Source organism: Ctenocephalides felis, unplaced genomic scaffold, assembly GCF_003426905.1.
Source record: "Ctenocephalides felis isolate EL2017-DRISC unplaced genomic scaffold, ASM342690v1 CF-g0.4_SCAFFOLD_03571, whole genome shotgun sequence".
NCBI lineage: Eukaryota > Metazoa > Arthropoda > Insecta > Siphonaptera > Pulicidae > Ctenocephalides > Ctenocephalides felis.
Window position 1 is genome coordinate 38,902,266 of NW_020539725.1, and position 20,688 is coordinate 38,922,953.

The 20,688-nt window shown below is 29.4% G+C and overlaps 1 protein-coding gene across 1 annotated transcript in view; it reads right to left on the reverse strand.

Moving 5' to 3' along the window:
- Nucleotides 1-360: 360 nt before the first annotated feature.
- Nucleotides 361-20,688, reverse strand: part of LOC113386840 (innexin shaking-B) — a 29,108-nt gene continuing 8,780 nt past the window's right edge. The window contains exons 2-3 of the mRNA XM_026624600.1: nt 1,818-2,037; nt 361-899 (exon numbers count right to left, since the gene is read on the reverse strand). Of these exons, the coding sequence (XP_026480385.1) occupies nt 361-899; nt 1,818-2,037 (759 nt within the window). The remainder of the gene's footprint in view (nt 900-1,817; nt 2,038-20,688) is intronic.

Genomic DNA, 20,688 nt, shown 5'->3' on the forward strand with positions numbered 1-20,688 from the left:
TTATTTTTCATAATTCATGATTATATGAAAAAGGTATTTCATATAAAATTGGTTCATGGATAAATGGACTTATACATACATCGTATATTTGCATAATTTTACTATGGCACTTTATATCCAAATACTCCACATTTTGGCACATTTTTCATATATGACAGTATATGTTTAGTGCAAACTCTATCAATGTATCAGATGCATGATGCATCCTTCTTTTATACATTTTGACTGTACAAAATATTTTTTGTAAAAGTTGTCTACGGTTGTACAATAATAGAGTTAACCATACGTTTCTCAAACATTTTTAAAATTAGTCTTTCCAGCCTCCGCGTCCCTCCAAGCTGGACGCGGGATTGGCTCTGGTCACGCTTCCTGGATCTCTCCTTTGACACCAGGCACATGGTGATGTTGATCTTGGCCTAATCTGATCGCCAACTCTTGCATAACATCCCGAAATATCACCGAATCAACGTTCTCTCCTAACATGTACAGGAGAAACCAGTCACCCATTTTCGACCTCCTCACGATGACTTCTACGGCATCACGTTTGATCAGTCTAAATCTCATACGGAGCAAATAAACTCTCATTCTTGGAGAAAATATTATAACTACTCGATAGATTAATGTAAGAAACGTTAAGATTGATAGTATTATAAACCAAAACCATAAGAAAACGTAAATTTTTTCGTTGACTACGTTGAGAGGAAGAATACAGATGGCGTCGTGTTTTTCAACTTCTCCGCTCACACCAAATTTGAAGAACGTGCATTTTGTCATTCGGGGGAAAATATAGATCATTGGATCCATTCGCTCTTCTTGATCAGACTCGAGGTGCTTTATGACATCGAGTCCAAATGACATGAATTCGCCGTCGAAAAAACGGTTCATCAAAAACATCTGACCTGGAAAGAAAATTAAAATTTGTCTATTCATCAGTCAATAATTAAAAATTCTAAAACTGCCAATTGATCTATATTATGAAAATTAATCGCAAAATGTGTTGGTAAGCGCATAACTCAACAACGCCTGAACCAATTTGGCCATTTCTTTTTTTTAAATGTTTGTTTAAGTCCAAGGATGGTTCTTACGGCGAGAAAAAATCGAATAATTGCCGGGAAAACTCTAAAAATATCCCTTTTCTTTTTCACACACAAACCTTTTTCTACCTAAAACGTATAATCAATTTGAGCTTTATTTTTTTATAATGCGAAAATAAATAAGGTGAATTAGAGAATTTATAAAGGTAAACTGGTGGACAGGTAAATTGGATGATATGTAAAATTGTAGAGAGGAGAACTGGTAGACAGACGAATAAGTAGACAAATAAACAAGTTGACAGGTAGACATGTAGAACGGGATGACAGGTAAATTTGTAGGTCGGTAAAATGGTAGATTGATAGACAGGTTGATAGATAAATTAGTAGACAAATTGTTAAACATGTAAATTGTTCAACAGGTTAATTGGTAGACATCTAGAACCGGACGACAGGTAAATTGGAAAGCAGGTAAATTGGTTGACAGGTAAAATGGTGTATTGGTAAACAAGTCGGTAGATAAATTGATTGACAGGTAAATTGGTAAGCCGGTAAAATGGTAGATTGATTAACAAGTTGATAGGTAAATACGTAGACAAATTGTTGAATAGGTAAATTGATGAACAGATATAGTAGTAACGTTAAACTAAATGTAACAAATACATATCTTTGTTCAATTTTTTAATTTAAAATAAAATCACGGCAAAGTGTGGACGTGTATGAGTATATTATAAAGTTTGTGTGTGTTAGAATAAAGATATAAAATAATCTATCATCGTTACTTACCTACTACGTTTATCAGAGATAGTAGTTCGCAAATGTAATAACGATATGCCCACCAGTTATGGTACCTCAGATTATCCCATAAATAGTCTAGTAAAAGCTTTTTCTTCTGTTTTTTCTCAATTTCGCTGCAAATACCCACATCCAAATCCATCATCAATGCGTTTATCTTGCCGCCTTCCCAGGACTTCCACAGCCATCGCGGAGTATAGAATAATATTGCCTATAATAACATATAACCGTTTAGATAAATAGAAATTATAGTTCTAGAATAACATTTTTACGAAGATATTATATCATTATTGATTTCTAAGACTCTTATGTTAGTCTGCGTAGTAGTCATTCCAAATGCAATTGGAATGACCTTTGAATTGACTCAAATATTTCAAAATATATTGCAAATAGTAGTGCATGGTAGCATGCCTTATTGCAATTTGTTCATGTCGTCAATACAAGTAAAATGTTTCTTGAATTATTTTAATCGGGCACTCCGTTATCTCAAAAACTAAAATACCATTTTTGGCACTTTTTGCCCCATTTCTTCGAAACGGCTAGGTCTGCCTTTGCCAAAAACTAATCAGCACGTCTCCTTATCAGTAGGAATCGATTTTTTTTTTGAATTATTCAAATCGGTTGATCCGAGTTAAAATTAATTACCCTACGGGAAGTTAAAAATATTTCAAAATATATTGCAACTAGTAGTGCATTGCAGCGTGCCTTAAGGCAAATTGATCATTTCGTTAATACAAGTAAAATGTTCTTTTTTCATTTAAATCGGACGCTCCGTTATCTTGAAAACTAAAATATCATTTTTGGCATTATTTGCCCAGTATCTCCGAAACGGCTAGGACTGTCTTTGCCAAAAACTAATCAGCACGTCTCCTTATCAGTAGGAATCGATTTTTTTTAATTATTCAAATCGGTTGATCCGAGTTAAAATTAATTACCCTACGGGAAGTTAAAAATATTTCAAAATATATTGCAACTAGTAGTGCATGTCAGCGTGCCTTAAGGCAAATTGATCATTTCGTCAATACAAATGAAATGTTCTTTTTTCATTTAAATCGGACGCTCCGTTATCTTGAAAACTAAAATACCATTTTTGTCATTTTTTGCCTAGTATCTCCGAAACGGCTAGGACTGTCTTTGTCAAAAACTAATCAGCACGTCTCCTTATCAGTAGGAATCGATTTTTTTTTTAATTATTCAAATCGGTTGATCCGAGTTAAAATTAATTACCCTACGGGAAGTTAAAAATTAATAATATCTTTCACTTTATAATTTCTGTTTCATAACGTTAGCCAAAATTAACAAATAACTTAAAACTTACTAATATATAAATACTAATAATTAATTACTAATAAAATGGTAAAAGATATTTATAAGAGGAACAAGTATGTATTAAAGTTTCTCGAAGTCCCTGAAGCCATAAGATTTAAGAAATATTTTAGAAGTACACAAAGTTTTTTAGAAGTTATAAAATATTAAAGGTTCATTTATTTAAAATGTGATAAATTTTGCGATAGATAGAACGAATGGAATAAACGAATGGACTAAATTTCAATCTCTGGCAATCAGAATATCGTCAGATTTGTAATTTATATTCTTTAGTTAAGTTACATGTGATCAATCAAATGATCTACTCTCGGGACATCTCAGTGTTGATTTCATAATAAGTAAAGCTAAAGTGGTTATCATAATATTGGAACTCACGTTACATTATTTGAATATGATTGATATCAAAAATTAATATATCAAAGACATGATATATAGGGTCCCCCAACTAGCTTTTTTTGAAAAATTCCTTAAAAAATCTACTGAATATTTTGCCAAATTTCTTTTTGTTTGAAAATTCTATTAAAAAACCACTAAATATTTTTACTTTTTTTAATTGAAAGTGGAATGTAAAAAGTGCAGAGTTCACAGTAGAGTTGTTTAAGTCGTACCCCCTAATTTGGCGGACCCTATATTATCCATGTAACTGTCAGAATTCTTAAAGAATGAGCGCCCTAATTAAAGTCCCAGTTGCACTAAGTTAGTGAATCACAGCAAAAAATATTTATAAACTGATACAGATCATATTAAACAAACAATTACGATTAATCAAAACTGTTCTCGTTGAAGAAATAACATACGATTTGATTACAAGTCGACTATAATGTAACATTGCATATTGCGATGGAAGTTCGTTTGATGTTTACCAATTATCTCGAGATTTACTACTATTGGTATGAAGGGTATATTGTGAATACAATTTATTGCAAACATTTAAATAAATTTTACGACCGAACATGTCACAACTGCGTGCTGATCGTAAAACCTTACAGACGATATTATTATTATTATTATGCTTTGTATTGCACGCGTGCAAGGAAAATATATACATCTGCACTACACGAATCCATGGAGAGATGTTTATTCATATCAACTGGAGAATAAATTTTTATTTAAAGGAAGAATTTGATGAACAAATTTATTAAATTATTGGTGGAAGTAATGGTTGATCATTTAGCACGCTTAAACTTTTTACTGTTTCTTGGTTTCACCAAAAATCGCGCGAATAAAACATCAGATTGCTAGTCCTTTGTCAAAAATATTGTGCTATTATTTAATGTAGAAATATTTGACTTTGAAAGTCAACAATTGAGTAGCAACTTATGATTTTTTTTATTATTATTATTATATTTTTAACAGCAATCAGAATCTTACGTCCTATGAGCTGTTGGGCTGAAACTGCTCTTTACTTGGTATTTTTTTAGATGGTAACCCAATGGTTAATCCATGCATATTTGATGATTTTTGTTATTAGAATCAATCTAATAGGGCTGACTTTCTATTTGTGCAGCAATGCTGGGGAAGGGCTTGTTTTCACTTGAAAACATATTGCTATCTATATTTCCAAGTGAAAATCGTTATCACTGCTGCCTGACAACAGGCTGCTCGAAGTGGGTATCGAACCCGGGACTTCTGAAACAAACCCCTTCGCTCTTAACCGCTTACCTACGGGCGAGCCCCAACTTACGATTAACTTCGTATATTTCGCTATGCAACATTTTTTACGCATTTTATTAAGGTGACCATACGTCTCAATTTGACCAGAACAGTCTCGGATTTCTACCTTGTGTCTCGTTTTTTTTAAACACATTATTTGTTTCAGATTTTGATCTTTTGTCTCGGATTGTGCGAATTTTCAGAAAAGTATAAAATTAAATTAAATCTTTGCAACTACTTGGAAATAAAATTATAACTACCCTCATATAACTGAAAATGATATATTCAAAGTGTGTGCTTATTTAAAAAAAATAGTCGCACTATAATAATTTCAAATTTTTATTTTCAATTTTACGTAAATTGGCAAAATTTATGAAAACAAACTCTATGACTGTTTGGCACAAGTGTTAATTTTTAGTAAGCTAATTATAAAGAAAATTGAAAAAAAAAACATAAATCGAATACTATAAGATACACTATAGCATATAATCGACTAATAAAGTTCTACTAAAAGTAAATAGTCCTGATAAAAACACTGATTCATTTAAAAAAACATATTTTAATTGTACTATTAAATATTATTTGAACTTTGAATCAAATTTAAATAATTAGCATAACACCGTGTGAAGGTTTTAGCATAAAAAATGTTATTTTTAATAGCAATTAGAATGCAATATTTTGTAAACACACATATGAAAATGTTGTGCCTAATTTTAATATATAGGCAATGATTGTCACTTCAATGAGTGATTCAACAATTCTGCTCATTCATCCAAAGATGTAGTAATGGTAATTGTCTTGAGTATGATCTTTTGGAATCTGCGTTTTCAGTCTTTTTGGAACTGGTGTAAAAAATTAGGTGACCATTTTATTATATAGTCTGAATTTTCTGATTTTCAACAGCAATTATGTATTTTAAATTTTAAACTCATCTGTTAACTACTACAAAAATTACATTTTCATAAACTAGGACAACATTCATATTGTATAGTCATATTCAGCTTTTAAAGACACCAATTTCAAAAAGACTGAAAAAGAAGCTGCCAAAAGAAAATATAAAAAATCTTTAGCATTACCACTACTTTGTATATTTGAACAGAATTGTTGAATCACTTATTGGAGTGATTTTTCAACTATTGATATAATATTTATACAATAATTTATATGTGTTTTTGAAAGTGTGTGTGTATGTGTGTGAGTGAATGATATAAGCCAAATAGCTAATAGGATTGTATTGTATTTTTGTAGATATTGAAAAAAATGACAATGCATAATTATAAAAATTAATAATTAGCAATATTCCTATTTGCAATATTCTAATTTATCTAAGCAGATTTCGAATCCCAAAGCCCACATTTCTCATTAAAAATCGAACCGTAAATGTATCATGGGTATACCTATCTATTACAACGTATTAGATGGGATCGCCAATTGATCAGTATTTTCAAATATTTATAGACTACCGTAAATCAACATGTTTCAATATTATGTAACAACATTCGATCAATTCAAGCATCCGTGTATAAGCTCAGGAATAGAGAATATTAGATAACCGATACGCAAAGACCTGTATCGCAATCGTTCGATTTATTCGCACGAGCGAACTGAAATTCTGACCAGTAAATAATCGTGAGGATCCGTCACATACGCGATTAGACGCTTTACAATAACCATGTATTCGGTACGAGGTTAAATTAATGGACCTAGAGCTAGTAATGAAATGATACAATGAATTTTTGTTTGTTGAAGTGATAACTATTCATGAGAAGATCTGCTAGTATAATCAATATAAATGGGGACATCGATTTTGTTATTAGACAGTTGCTCTGTCCTAAGGCAGTTTTTTTTAACTCTGTTTTATTCAGCAATCAGAAATTCATAAGGATTCCTATAAGCTAAATTGACAATATTTGAGATCGATTCCTAAGAAGAACTCCAGTGAGATCTTCTTAGTTTAACAATTGAAAAGATAATGTTATATTGACGTTTCAATCTTCTCAAGGCAGGTCTATGACGAGAGAACTTCATATTGTATTTTCTTGTTCATCTTCTTTTATTTACAGTTGTCTCTAAAACTTCTTTAGCGCCACTTGTATTTTCTTTGCTCTAGAGTAAACCCTTTAGCATCTACATTTATCCTTGCTATGGTCTTTTTAGACATTTTGTTCTTCTATTGATGGCGTTGTGTAGAAGTGTAGAAATTACTTTCCTATTTATATATCCAATTTCTTTTCACTTTCACAACCAGTAGAGTTCTCTCCATCGACTTCAAAGATAGTAATTATAGCGTCCATAAACTTAACACCGCGATGGTAAAAATAGGCAACACTGATATGACCTGATTTATCAACTATTTTTTGCTATCGATTGGTGTGATCAAACATTTTTTTGCTTTTCTTGTTCCGAAGATAAATAGGGGGCAAAATTCGGTGCTAACTTTATATGAATTCATCACCACCCTCTAAAAATGCAAAAAATTTAAAATTTCTTTTTATTATCGTTATCAGTGATTTTTTGCTGTCGAACCGTGTAGTTAATTTTCGAAAACGTTTTACAGATCATACAATTTTTCGCATCGTACAATTTCTAAATTTGCCTATTTAAAAGAATATGCCAAATTTGAAAATGACCATTTTTTGTCGCTGATATTCTAAGTATCATATATCCTAAGTTTGCCCATGTATCCTAAACATTTTTTTATTTGTGAAATAGTTTTTTTTAAACAGAAACATGTTTCACTATTATTTCAAATTAAGGCCATTTAATATGATTAAAAATACAATATAATACATTATAGTACCAATAGAACATATAGATTAGTTTTTCCATGTTCAGAAATTTTTTTATAAGTAAAATATCTAGTAGTTAGTATTAAATTTAAGTTTATGTATTTATATCTTGAGATAGTTATACATGATTGTATAGAAATATGTGTCTATAAATTAATATAAACTAAGTCAATGAGATCTTTAAACACAAAAACAAATAAAATTAATAGAGCAATCTATGAACAAGTAAAATACATAAAGTATTAGTACAGTAAATATAATATCTAATATGTTGTTACACACTAAATAGATAAAACAAAATTAGCATCTCACGTATCACCATGAAAAAAATTGTTATTACAGGCGGAAAATTAGCTTATTGTGGTATAAGGTATCAATGTAATATTTTTAATTTAAAAATAATTCTTCAGCACAAAAAAGATACCAATGGGTAAACTCTGTTTTAGTCATAACCAGTGGTGTTGTGCCAATATTTTTTTTGCCGGAACGCTAAAATTTAAAATCCGGTTCATAAACCGGTTCAAAAAATTTGATATATTTCGATAAGAACTCACAAATATAATATATTGACTTCTTATATAATTAACTCTATTATATACAGCTAGTCTATACATTAAATTGTACAAGTATGAGGGAATCATTGAGTACATAATTTATATTCTTCAATTACATTAATTATATTTATTTTAGTAATATTTGTGTTTGTATTTGTACCTACAGGTATTTATTATGATATAAAAGCACTCAAGATTTATTACAATACTTTATAAGACTTAACCTAATATGATAGATAACCTATTACCTATCATACTATACTATATTATTGTATATCATAGATAGATATCTATTATCCATCATACCGTGAGATACCTATACCGTCATTAACTTATTATATACCTATATACCTTTTACTTCTTATAAATACTACTGTCTAATTTATATATTCACCTATATTATATAGGTTTACCTTACGCCCTATGTATTTTTTATTACCTCTACCTATCTATTGTCTACACCGGGAATTGAACCCGGGACCTCCGCGTGGCAGTCGCGTACCTTAGCCACTACCCTACCACTGTTGTTACCGCGGGTCATGTTCTAATTAATTAGATAATTAATACTACGACGACACGTGGCGCGACGACACGCGGAATAAGACGGTTGATTGTAGCGTTATGTTGGTGTAGTGGTTAAGGTCGTAGCGTGTCACGCGGCGGACCCGAGTTCGATTCCCGGTAAGGGTACAAATAGCGTGTAAGAAAAATTGTAGGTAATAGGATATTGAGAGTATATGATAAAATATAGCGTATGGTATAGATGTAAGGCGTGTAGTATAGAATGCAACGTATAGGCATACGTAAGGCTATAAAAATACACAAATATGAACCTATGATGTAGGTGTTAGCGTATAAGAAAATTAATTACTGCACTTTTAAACGATTGTGTGCACTGTGCGACAATAGACATAGAACTATAAATTTTAATAAATGTTTGAGTAACTTGTGCGAGCTGATTTTCTTAAGATGCTCTTAGTCTCGCAACTTACTGAATTCTAAAAATTCTAAATTTAAAAATATAATGTAAAAATTATTATACCGCTGTCTGGAAGGGATGGCAATTTATAAATATACAGACTAATACATACAGAATTTGGAATTTTTCTATAATCCGTAATATTGAGAAAGTTTGCATTACACCTAAAAAGGGATGCGTATTTACCTAAGCTATGGAAATATATGGAAAAATTATATGATTTGCAGATGCATCCTGTGCTCACTTTAACTAAACATCGATCATAATATATTTAACGAATTTTTAACAGTATTTACAAATTACATTCAAATCACCCAAAGCAAGTGGGTTGAAGTCGTGCAATTTTTTAATTTGCCTCCACCCTCTGAATTTAAAAATGGATTTTTCTGTGGGGCATGCGCCCCACGTTGGGGATTACTAGTCTAGGAGTACAATTTTTTAATCTACTATCAGGTTAAAATAATTGAGTGACCATCAATTCCACAGCACCTTCATCAGATTTTTAAAAGATCAAAGTTTCTATGAATATGCATACAAATCTCAAATTGTAGGCCGAAATTGAGACAATAAGTCTATTGAAATATCAGTGTAACTTTTTTGCTATAAATTGTCAACTAATTTACCAATAAATAAATGTCAATAAAACAATGATTAAAACAAATTACCAATAAATGTTGGATTGTAAAAATTTACAAGCGATCGAACGGCTTATATTTTTGCCTTAGATGGCAAAAAAATCATCCAATTATTAAAATATTACATTTTTTTGCAGTTCTTATGCTTTTGTATTTATAGAATTGCTTTTTTTACAATCAATTTCCATTATATAAATGTCTTAAATTATTTATTTTAATCGACTAACGCCCGCTATGTCCGAAACAAATCCAACTTAAGTTATATAATTATATCCGAATGTCCGGTAATATAATTATATCCGAAATATTAGGGCATCAGACACTTTTCGGTCTTAAAGTAACATATGCGAAATTTAAAATACACTTATGTATTGTAATTAATATTTCAGTTCATACACCTCAATTTGTAACTAAATTAAAAACGACTTTGATAAATCATAACATAACATATCGTCATTCATAATCATCAAATATTTTTTGTATTTTATAAAATAGAATGTAATTGAATCTTGAGAACTAAAAAATAATAATAATTGTAAAGCTACAACTAAGCCAATATTTTTTTAGAAATAAATAATAATAAACTTATTTAGAAAGTTGTGTACAATTCTATCATGCATGGCAATTTATGAAATTACCATGCCAAGGGAATAAACAAGGAAAATTAGAAAATGATGGAATAAAATTTGTATTGAGCTATACAACAAAATGAAAATGAAAAAATTTAAGAGTTTACTATAACGAAAATTTGGTGTAAATAAAAAGCAATTTCGCCAAATCTCACCAAAAATAGATTAGAAAATCAAACTCTGGGAAAGACAGTTCCTGTAATTGCTACGATTCTTCTTAAATAAATTATTCCTCGTAGCACATAACGTATTTACTAACGCTCTTTCTATCTGGTCGATACACTTCTCTTCTACCTATATTTATTTACATATCGATAATTTCAAATATCTGTTTTTTGTTTCTTCTGACACGTTTAATATTTTTATCTATAACGCTTAGTCTATGTTCATTAATGCTACTACTAGATATGCATTAACAATTATGAAATATGGAAAATCTTATCTTAAATAAGCTGTAGTACTTCAGATTTGAATATAACATTTAACATAGAACATAATTTCATATATCGAATACATTAATTTGGAACAGTTTGATTTTAAATATTTGATAGATATGTTATGAGCGAAAATTAAATTCACTTCATAATCTTTTTGATGTGAAATGAAAATTGATTCTAAGGTTTTCCAATTTTAGCTTTGGAGCTAATTTTATGATCGATAATCTTGCAATAATTTTGATACACATTCTATAATACATTTTGCATTGTATTTTCCAAAAGGTATCTACTATATAAATTATTATTATTTATTATTATTATAAATTAATTACTAAAATGATATATTTTTTCAGTGTGGGTTCCTGTACCAGAGTAAGTCTCTACCAGAAAACTAGCGCCATACAAGTAAGTTGTGCTTTATACTATTATAATTTGTGAATTCTGTTAATAATTTGTTTCCGTAAAATGATAAGAAATATATCAGCTTTTTATCGTTTCAATATTGGGAGCAACTCACGAATTATGCTTCTGGATTTGTTTATTGATTAGCGATAAGACCATCACGTTACGAACGTGCTACAACTTATAATAATGAGAACTTACTAACTATAAACAATTACATTTGTTTTATTTAAACTCATTTTCTCATTCGAACATAACTCTTTCAAATTGTAATACATACATATACTAAAAATGGGACATTCTGTAAGTCGATTTTGAATCCTTTAAATCCTTTTTGATTGAGTTATCGATTTAGGAATGAGGAACATTTTATATAGGTACATTATTATTATTATTATTAGGTTAATTATTTTATTCAATATTAGGGTATTAGACATCTAAGGTATCATACCTAAAGTCATATTTCTAGAATTTTTCATGAGGAAATTAATCTGCCTGAATTTGCAGTCCGCTCCAACTTTGAACCAGAAAAAATTGTTCGTACCTGCGAAAACTTTGTGTACTGCTAAATAAATATTTAATAAATCGAGGTATTGAATCATTCAAGGAGTTTAGTAAAAAATATTATTTCAATCAGAATCGCAAATTTTAAAATTGTTAACAAATAATCTATAGTTGATTTTATACCCCCAATAGATTTTTTGTGAAATAAATTATAAATTATAAATCCACGTGGATCGAACGAATTATCCAAGTGATGTTTTGGATCTGACAATCCTGTCAGATGTGACGGTATTTTTACAGAAATCGGTTCAAATGTGTATCTCGCTTTCAAAAGTTTCTTTTGGTGGTGGTTTGCTCGTGTTTTTTTGGGGACTTATTTATTCGCTATTATTTCTATTAAAATCAATAGACTTATGGCGATACAAGTAATTTTGATCAATTTTATTGCCGTTATCAGTTTTTTTTTTTGAATTTTGATTAATTATTCATTCTTCATCGATTTCGGACAATGAACAAAATGGCATAGTACTATTTTGCAAGAATTACGAAGCCAAGGGGAAAAAAGTAAAACCAGTTAAAGGTGATTGATTGAAAATTTTCTCCAAGAATGCAAGGAATAATTGCTAAATACTTAAACCTTAGACTTACTTTAGACTTAAATATTCACCGGTAAATAGAAGAGACTTGCATTTATTGCAAAACCCTCTTTATCCTTTCTGAGCCCGGCGAAGATTTGTTACAATTTATGACTTCTACCCTTTAGTTTCATGCTTCATATGCTTATGTCCTAAAAAGGACTAAACGATTTATTAGTTACAGCTCTCTTAAAATTTAGCATCTTGGTATATCCTCACACTTCATGTTATTTTGCCTATACTATATGGACAAAATGGTCTTTGTAATAGGTTGCATTTTTCATTTATAAATATTATATTAAAGTTAGCACTTTATTAAAATACTATCTTGTCTGAAGTCAAAGAACCAAAATGAGTAAAACGATTTCAACTAGTTTTAATATTATTAAATAAATGAATACTACTAAAAAACAAACCACTCGATCATTTTTTCCGTACTTCCTCTACTATTTACTCTTTCTGTAAGCGTCACACACGCCAACCATAAATATATATTGAACATATGACATAATATTTAAAATCATTCATAGTTTACGTAAACAGTCATTTAATGAAATCTCAAAGTTTGCTTTCACCGATTTGTACCGCAGCCAAATTCCATCAATCGATTAGCCAAGCGTCGCATAAAACTAATAACTCTTTCAACTCTTCTATAAATCCATTGTGAAGAGCCATATGAGACGCGTGCCTCGAAATTAATCGCTTTATCGCTTCTAGAAGCTGTTTGATCATTTCAGTTTATTTTTAAAAGGTATTTCTCATATTGACAGATTGTAATCCATCTGTTCTTGGATTGTGCTTTTTCATAATTATGAAATCTTTTTTAAGATTCATGGTTTTCAAAATTGTACATACAAGTAGCTTAATATTTAAGATTTATCTATTTATCTAATTATGATTGAATCACATCTTTTTATATCTCCAGTTCCATATGTGTGGGGGAGCTTTTGAATTAATATATCTTGAAAAGCTTTGATTATATTTCTACGAAATAAAAATTAATGATTGCTGTAATTATTCCTTTATCAAATCAAATAAATCCACATCTGTTCATTATTTCACGAATAATCATTTTGTACAGAAAGTGCAGTGTTACAACTTTCCCCATGTTTTAGCTGGTTGTAACATCTACCGAAGCAAGTAGTAACGACGAAAAATGACAATGATAATTTATTCTTTACTTACTTTTAAGAAAATTGACTTACTTTTTAAGAAAGTTTCTAAGTAATTCTTTTCATACATTAATTCGAATGAAATATATAATGTCTCCAATATCTATACAATTTTATTAGAAATCCACGTAAACTACAATCAATATCATAGTATAAATAAAAGATATAGAGTCTCATGTAATACAGTTTGCATGTGCTTACATCTTGCAAACTATATACTCAATTTTATCTTCATCATTTGAATCTGTATATAATTCTTGTTTGTAGCCCTGAGGTTTTGTTTCACGATTCTACTAACCCCAGATGTGATTTTTTTTTACATTAATTGAGATAGCAATCACAAAAGTTGTTACACATTATCAAAGGTTGGTAATTACACATTATTAAAGGTTAATTGTTACACATTCTACTCAAACGAAACAAAATATTTAAAATTCAAAGTTAGTCGATAATAATAATGCAAACCGAAACTTTTTAATTTTACAATTGCATAACAAAAAGGACGGACTTGCACAGTTTTGTATATTGCATCGGGTCAGTAGCTATGACTATATTATGCAGGACGATTTACATGTCCAATAAAAAAATGATATTGTTTAAGATCGTATTGAATAACGCCTATAACTAGATAGACATCTATAAGGTAGCCCCTAGTAGCTCCCATATAAAATATATGATGTATATTTTGTTCACATTTAAGCTCATACTGTTCGAAAGATATTAGTTGGTACAATGATACTGATTAATTTTAAGTGAAAATCTACCGAGCCGTTTTCTTGTAATTAACTGTTGAAAAAAAAATTAAGCCGATTTTTATGGAACGTTTTTGGCGATATATACCATGGTCTTATAGAACTTACTGAAATATTGCGGCCTTACGACAAGTAATTTAATTTTAAAAATTCATGAAAATTTGAGAAAATGAGTAGTTTTCTTGACGTTTGTTCAAATTAAAATTAGACGATTTACTTGGTATAACGATAGAGTAATTAGTTTTAATAAAACCATTAAAGTCCTACGGAAACTGTTTCAATTATAAAAATTATTGATTTTTGAAAATTTGCTTTTAGAAAATACTCCGAGTTAACATGTTCGTTCGTTTTCAATTATGTGTAATAAATCTACTCGGAATACTTGCTTGGAAACATATTTCTATCTATATTTCTAAGTGAAAATGGTTGTCACTGCTGCCTTGGCAATAGACTGCTCGAGTAACTTAAACGTAACAGATTTTTTTATGTTTGCTTGTGTTTTATTAATATCATTTACGGAATCTAATACTAGTGTTTATTTTATAATTTGCTAAGGAATAATACCTTTGTATAATGATATATTACCAGAATAGAATAAGTTTACAGTGGGTCGTAAAATGTTTTCACAGCGTTCAATTACATCCATATTTATGCGAAGTCGTTTTGCGCTCAAACTGACCGCGTCGAATCTTACCCAAGAAAACGCTCGTGCACGCGAGAGCCGCTATTAATTTTGATTGAGTTGTGGGCTTATCTCATTGCAATATGATGTTTACAACATTGTAAAATTGTTGCACATTTACTTGTTTAATTTGCCTGTTTTTATGATGCTCTGGTGATTTGGCACGGGACGCAAAATAATCAGTTCGGTGTCGTAAAATTTCCAAAATGATTTATGTTTGTTAAAGAAAATATAGGAGTATATTAGTTTGTTTATGTAATGTAATTTATTTGAAACGAATTGTTTTCTTAGAATAAGATATTGCAGATTACATTTTCCATTTAGTTATATGATTTGAATTTAATTTATCGAAACTTGCAAGTAATTTTACGCAGCAAATCCGGAAAATATTAATGTTCAAACCTCTGTAACGGCCCGGCACAAGGTTTGTTAAAAATCAATGAATTTCACTACACACGGACACTATAATTTTTTGAAGGACCAGATATAATTTATAACTAAATAGGCTATATTTGGCTTTTAAAATAATTTAAATGAAAAAATTAATAGTTTAGTATATAATAGATGTTGACAGTTCAAGGTTTACATGCAGAATGCATTCTTATCAAGTTATAAGACCTTTAGTACCTAGGGTGTCAATTTATGTTATCATTTTAATCAGCTATAAAATGTTAGGTAAAAGAAAATAAATATATGAAATTTGTGAGGCGCGAACAACCTCTACCACCGCTGCACTGTTTCATATTTTAATATTTCATAATTCACTGCAATGTTTCATAATTTAAAAATTATGAAAAAAACTGGCTTTCCTGGCTGAGCTAATTTAGATTGATTTTTTTCAGAACAAATATTTGATAAACCGTACAATTTTACAAATTCTTGTGAACCATTATAGTTTTTATTATAATTTTTACAACATAGCGCCAGCGATTACATTGTAATATGCATTCCAGCGATTCTTTCAAATTAAGGTGTGATCTGATGTTCCAAAACCTATCATTCAGGTTCATACATCTCTATCAGTGCAATAGTTTATAATTAAAAAAATACTGAATTATTTCAGTAATTATGAAAAAACTGGCTTTCCTGACTGAGCTAATTTAGATTGATTTTTTTCCGAACAAAATTTTAATAAACTTTGCAATTTTACAAATTCTTGTGAAACATTGTAGTTTTCTATTATTATTTTTACAACCTAGCGCCAGCGATTACATTTTAATATGCATTCCAACGATACTTTCAAATTACGGTGCGATGTACTAAAATCAAAATAATCATGCCGAAATAGTTTAAATTTAAGAATTTGCAGATCATAATAATTATGAATGGATTCATTTATATATTAAATAATTAATAAAATAATTTTAATGAAGTTAAGCTTCTGTATTGATACTACAGCTTTGTAATGTCGAAAAACAAATAAATACAAATAATATTCAAAAACAAATAAATAAATTAATTTAGGAATCACTTGAATCACAAGAATTCATAAAACTGACTAAATTATTCAAATTACTTTAAATTCATATTTTCAAAATATTTAATAAAGTAATATTTTACCAGTTTTTATATATACTGATCATACAAAAAATTAATTGATTGAAAACAATTGAGTATTACTTAGTTACTACTTACTTATTAGTTGTTTTTGGAGTAAATAGATTTTACATACATTTATACATAAGTGCATATATATTTCATTTGGTATGATAATTATATTATTATGATAAGAAGCTCAAAAAATTTATTCCAAAAATTTATATATTTAATTATATATAAAATCAATATTTATATTTATTAAATTCCCCTAAAGTAAGTTATTGAAATCGTCTAAAAATCTAAATTGAAAATTTTTACATATCTTCACGTCTCAGAGGTTTCTGAACATTTTGGCATACCTCAGAAAAAATGAATGTGTGAATATTCGATTACTATTGATAGGGAGATGTTTTTGGCAAAGGCAGGCCCAGCCGTTTCAAAAATACAGACCTGTATACGCAAAAAATAGCAGTTTTTTAGAGAACTAAGCATTCGATTTGTATGTTTGAAAAAACTTTCTGCTTGTGTTGACAAAACGTTTGCTTTTGGGGAAAGATTTTTTTTTCCAAAATATTTATTTTTATTAAATTTTATTCTTCCAATATTTTATTATGTTACGGTAAGTTCTAGCAATTTGCCTTAAGACACAATGCCACTAGTTTATTTATTTAATTGATTTATAAAATTTTCACAAATCAATTCCACAATTTATAAATACGCATTCTCACTTTCAATTTATCGGTTCTTTTTCTTGGATCTCGATGTAACTATAAATTCATTTTAAATTGGTGCATATTTGTGTTTCAAACAATCTATTTTGAGCAGGCTTTATAAAAATTGTATGATGTCACCCACATGCATTTAGCCTTTGCATCCCAGAGATTTTCATATGATCGAATGCTCTGATTGTGATTTGGATTCGGTCCAAAGGAAGAGCTTAGGCCAATGACACGGGGACAACTATAGATGCAAAATAGTATGAGAACCAGTTAACAACATGCAAAAATATAATTATTATGGATGATTAAATTAATTATTAAAAATTTTAATTTCTATAAGTGAATTATTTTAGAAAATTTGCGGTGCTTTATTGGTTTGATTTTTAACTTCCCGTAGGGTAAGTTATTGTAATGGGCCGAAAATCGAAATTAAAAATATTTACATTTCTCGACGTTTTGAAGATTTCTGAACATTTTGGCATACCTCAGAAAAAATGGATGGTTGTGTGTGTGTGTGTGTGTGTATTGATACAATTTTTCAGTCACGTTTTCGGGCGCACGGATCAACCAATTTGACTGGTTTAAAAAATAGTCGATTCCTATTGATAGGGAAATGTGCTGATTAGTTTTTGGCAAAGGCAGGTCCAACAGTTACGGAGATAAAAAGCAAAGAGTGCAGAAAATAGAAATCAAGTTTTTGAGAGAACGGAGGATCTGATTTGAATGATCTAAATAACATTCAATTAGTAATGATTGGAAGAAGTATTTATTTGTTCTTGGCAAAGGCAGGTTCAGCCATTTCGAAAATGCGGAGCTAAATGTGCAAAATATGGCAGTTTTTGATAGAACTAAGCGTCCGATTTGAATTATTCAAGGAACTTTCCGCTTGTCTTAACAAAATAATTGATTTTGGAGAGAAAAAAATTTTTTGTTTCAACTTTTTCAAAAAAAAAAAAAATTCAAAATTTCAGATTTTATTTTTAATTCTGACTATAGTTCTAATATACTTTAAATAAATAATTTCAACTTTGCAATTCCGTTTATATAATTCTTATAAATATTAGTCCATGTTACAATATTTATAATAATCTATTTGAAAACATTCAATATTTCTCGAACATTTTGTTACGGTAGAGCACGATGCCATGCACCCCTCTAGTTCTGTCTTATGTTAGAATTTTTGGCATAAAACATTGAAAATTTTTCTGTTTTGTTTAAATAAAAATTGAAAACCAATTCTAAAGACGATTTCAAAGACATTTGCGATAGACATTAGAAACCTTTCATAGACACAGCAAAAATGTATAAATTGAAGAGATAAACATTTTTTTATTGATTTTCATCAAAAAATATATTCTTTGAAAATGATTTTTAAATGGTTGGCCAGAAGATCTTATGGTCTATTTTGAAATGGAATACTTTGACATTGAAACGAATGCTTGAATTTTTTTCAATTCTTCAGTAAGAATGTAAGAATTTCTTAAAGATGTTCAGATTCATAGGAAAAAAATTAAAGGTAGAGTTTCGTATTATGTTTGACTTTATCTTAGATTAAAGAATGTTTTTATACAATTGGCAAAATATATCTGGAAGAGCTTTGCAAATTCTTCTCATAATCAAAGTCATTTATTCAGCTTTCTCACCACATATGATTTATTCGAGTATTGCAATAACAGCTACCAGAGGAAAGATATGTTATTTTCATTCATCGGATGTTCAACGACTCATTTGATAATGATATCGATCATATCGTTTTGCAGTCTGCAGTTGCCATCCGATGAAAGATTTTGATATATATATATATATATATATATATATATATATATATAAGAAGGATTCCTTGAGTTAGATGTACTAATAACTTCATCTGATTGGAACGTAGCAGACTGTTGAAAGAATATAGTAGAGTCGAGTTAAACTTTAAATGCCAAAGTTTGCAGCAATCTTATTTGCTTTTGACTATTAAAATTAGTAATGATATTTGATTTTTGGATTTTATTTGGTCATGTTTCTGTGAACTCTTTGTCAGTTCCTTTTCTGGTGGCCATTTTTTCTTTTTCCTTGATCATGTTTCTTTTCTAATAACTTTCATCAATGTTTCTTTTCCAAGCTCGGGTTCAATTATATTATTCGTAGCAAGAAACCATATAATTAAATTTACAAAGTTTAACTGCAAAAATTTTGACTAGTCAAAGCCACATTTCTGGCAGAGTTGTCTACTATTGAATATAAGGAATATTTTAGCTGAATAAATTGATTTTATAGGTTTACATATAGGGTTTCGGTGTTTTTGGCGAAATTTAACCTACGTATTAGCTTTCTAATTAAATTCATGTAATGATAATTAAAGCAAAATATTCATAGAAGTATAAACTTATTACATTTCAGTAATAAGTATAGGTTAGACTAAATTAATTCTAAATCGATCTTACCAAGACAATAGATAGTTGGTGATAAGTAAACATAAAGATTAATATAAAATTTTGTGATATGAGTGGAATGAATATTAAATGTTAAATATGAACAACACAACACTCAGATTTCACACACACTTTATTCAGTAATTACAGACGTTTCGAGACCATGATATGCTTCATCTTCAGTGTAATTTCAAAACAGTAAAAAATAAGAACTAATACATTATTTAATATTTTATTTAAATTATATTTAATTTTTGAAAAACAAAAAACACCAGCTATCTCTTACAATGCTTACAATGCTTACAGAAATATTTGATTAACAAAGATTAATATTTGGCATCTATCTTACTATGTGAATAATTATGGTTTCAAATCTAAGTAAGAGTTCTATGCGACGGTTCTATTATATTATTTAGATCAATCTAAATAGCAATCTAATCTTAGACTCCAGCTGATCACAAGATAGAATATCAATTCGAGACAAAACGACATTACTACTTTATATTCAAATCCACGTTTGTTAATTATGATAAGAAAAATAAATTTAACTAATTTTATACCCTTTTTAACTTTGCGTGGGGTAGTTACAGTTAAAAATCGAAAATAAAAATTTTAGCATATCTTCACGTTTTGAAGGTTTCTGAACATATTGGCATACATCAGAAAAAATTGATGTGTATATTGTGTGTCCGCATTTTTTCGTTTGCTTTTTCAGGCGCGCGGATCAACCAATTTGAATGGTTCAAAAAACATTCGATTCCTATTGATAGGAAAATGTGCTGATTAGTTTTTGGCTAAGGCAGGTCCAGCCGTTACGGATATACAAAGCAAAGAGTGCAGAAAATAGAAATCGAGGTTTTGAAAGAACGGAGTATCCAAATTTGAAGGATCCAAAAAACATTCAATTTGTAATGATTTCGAGAAGTGGTGTTGAATTTTTGGCGAAGGCAGCTCCAGCCGTTTTGGAGATACCGATCTTATTGTGCAAATAATAGCAGTTTTTAAGATAACTAAGCATCTGATTTGAACGATTCA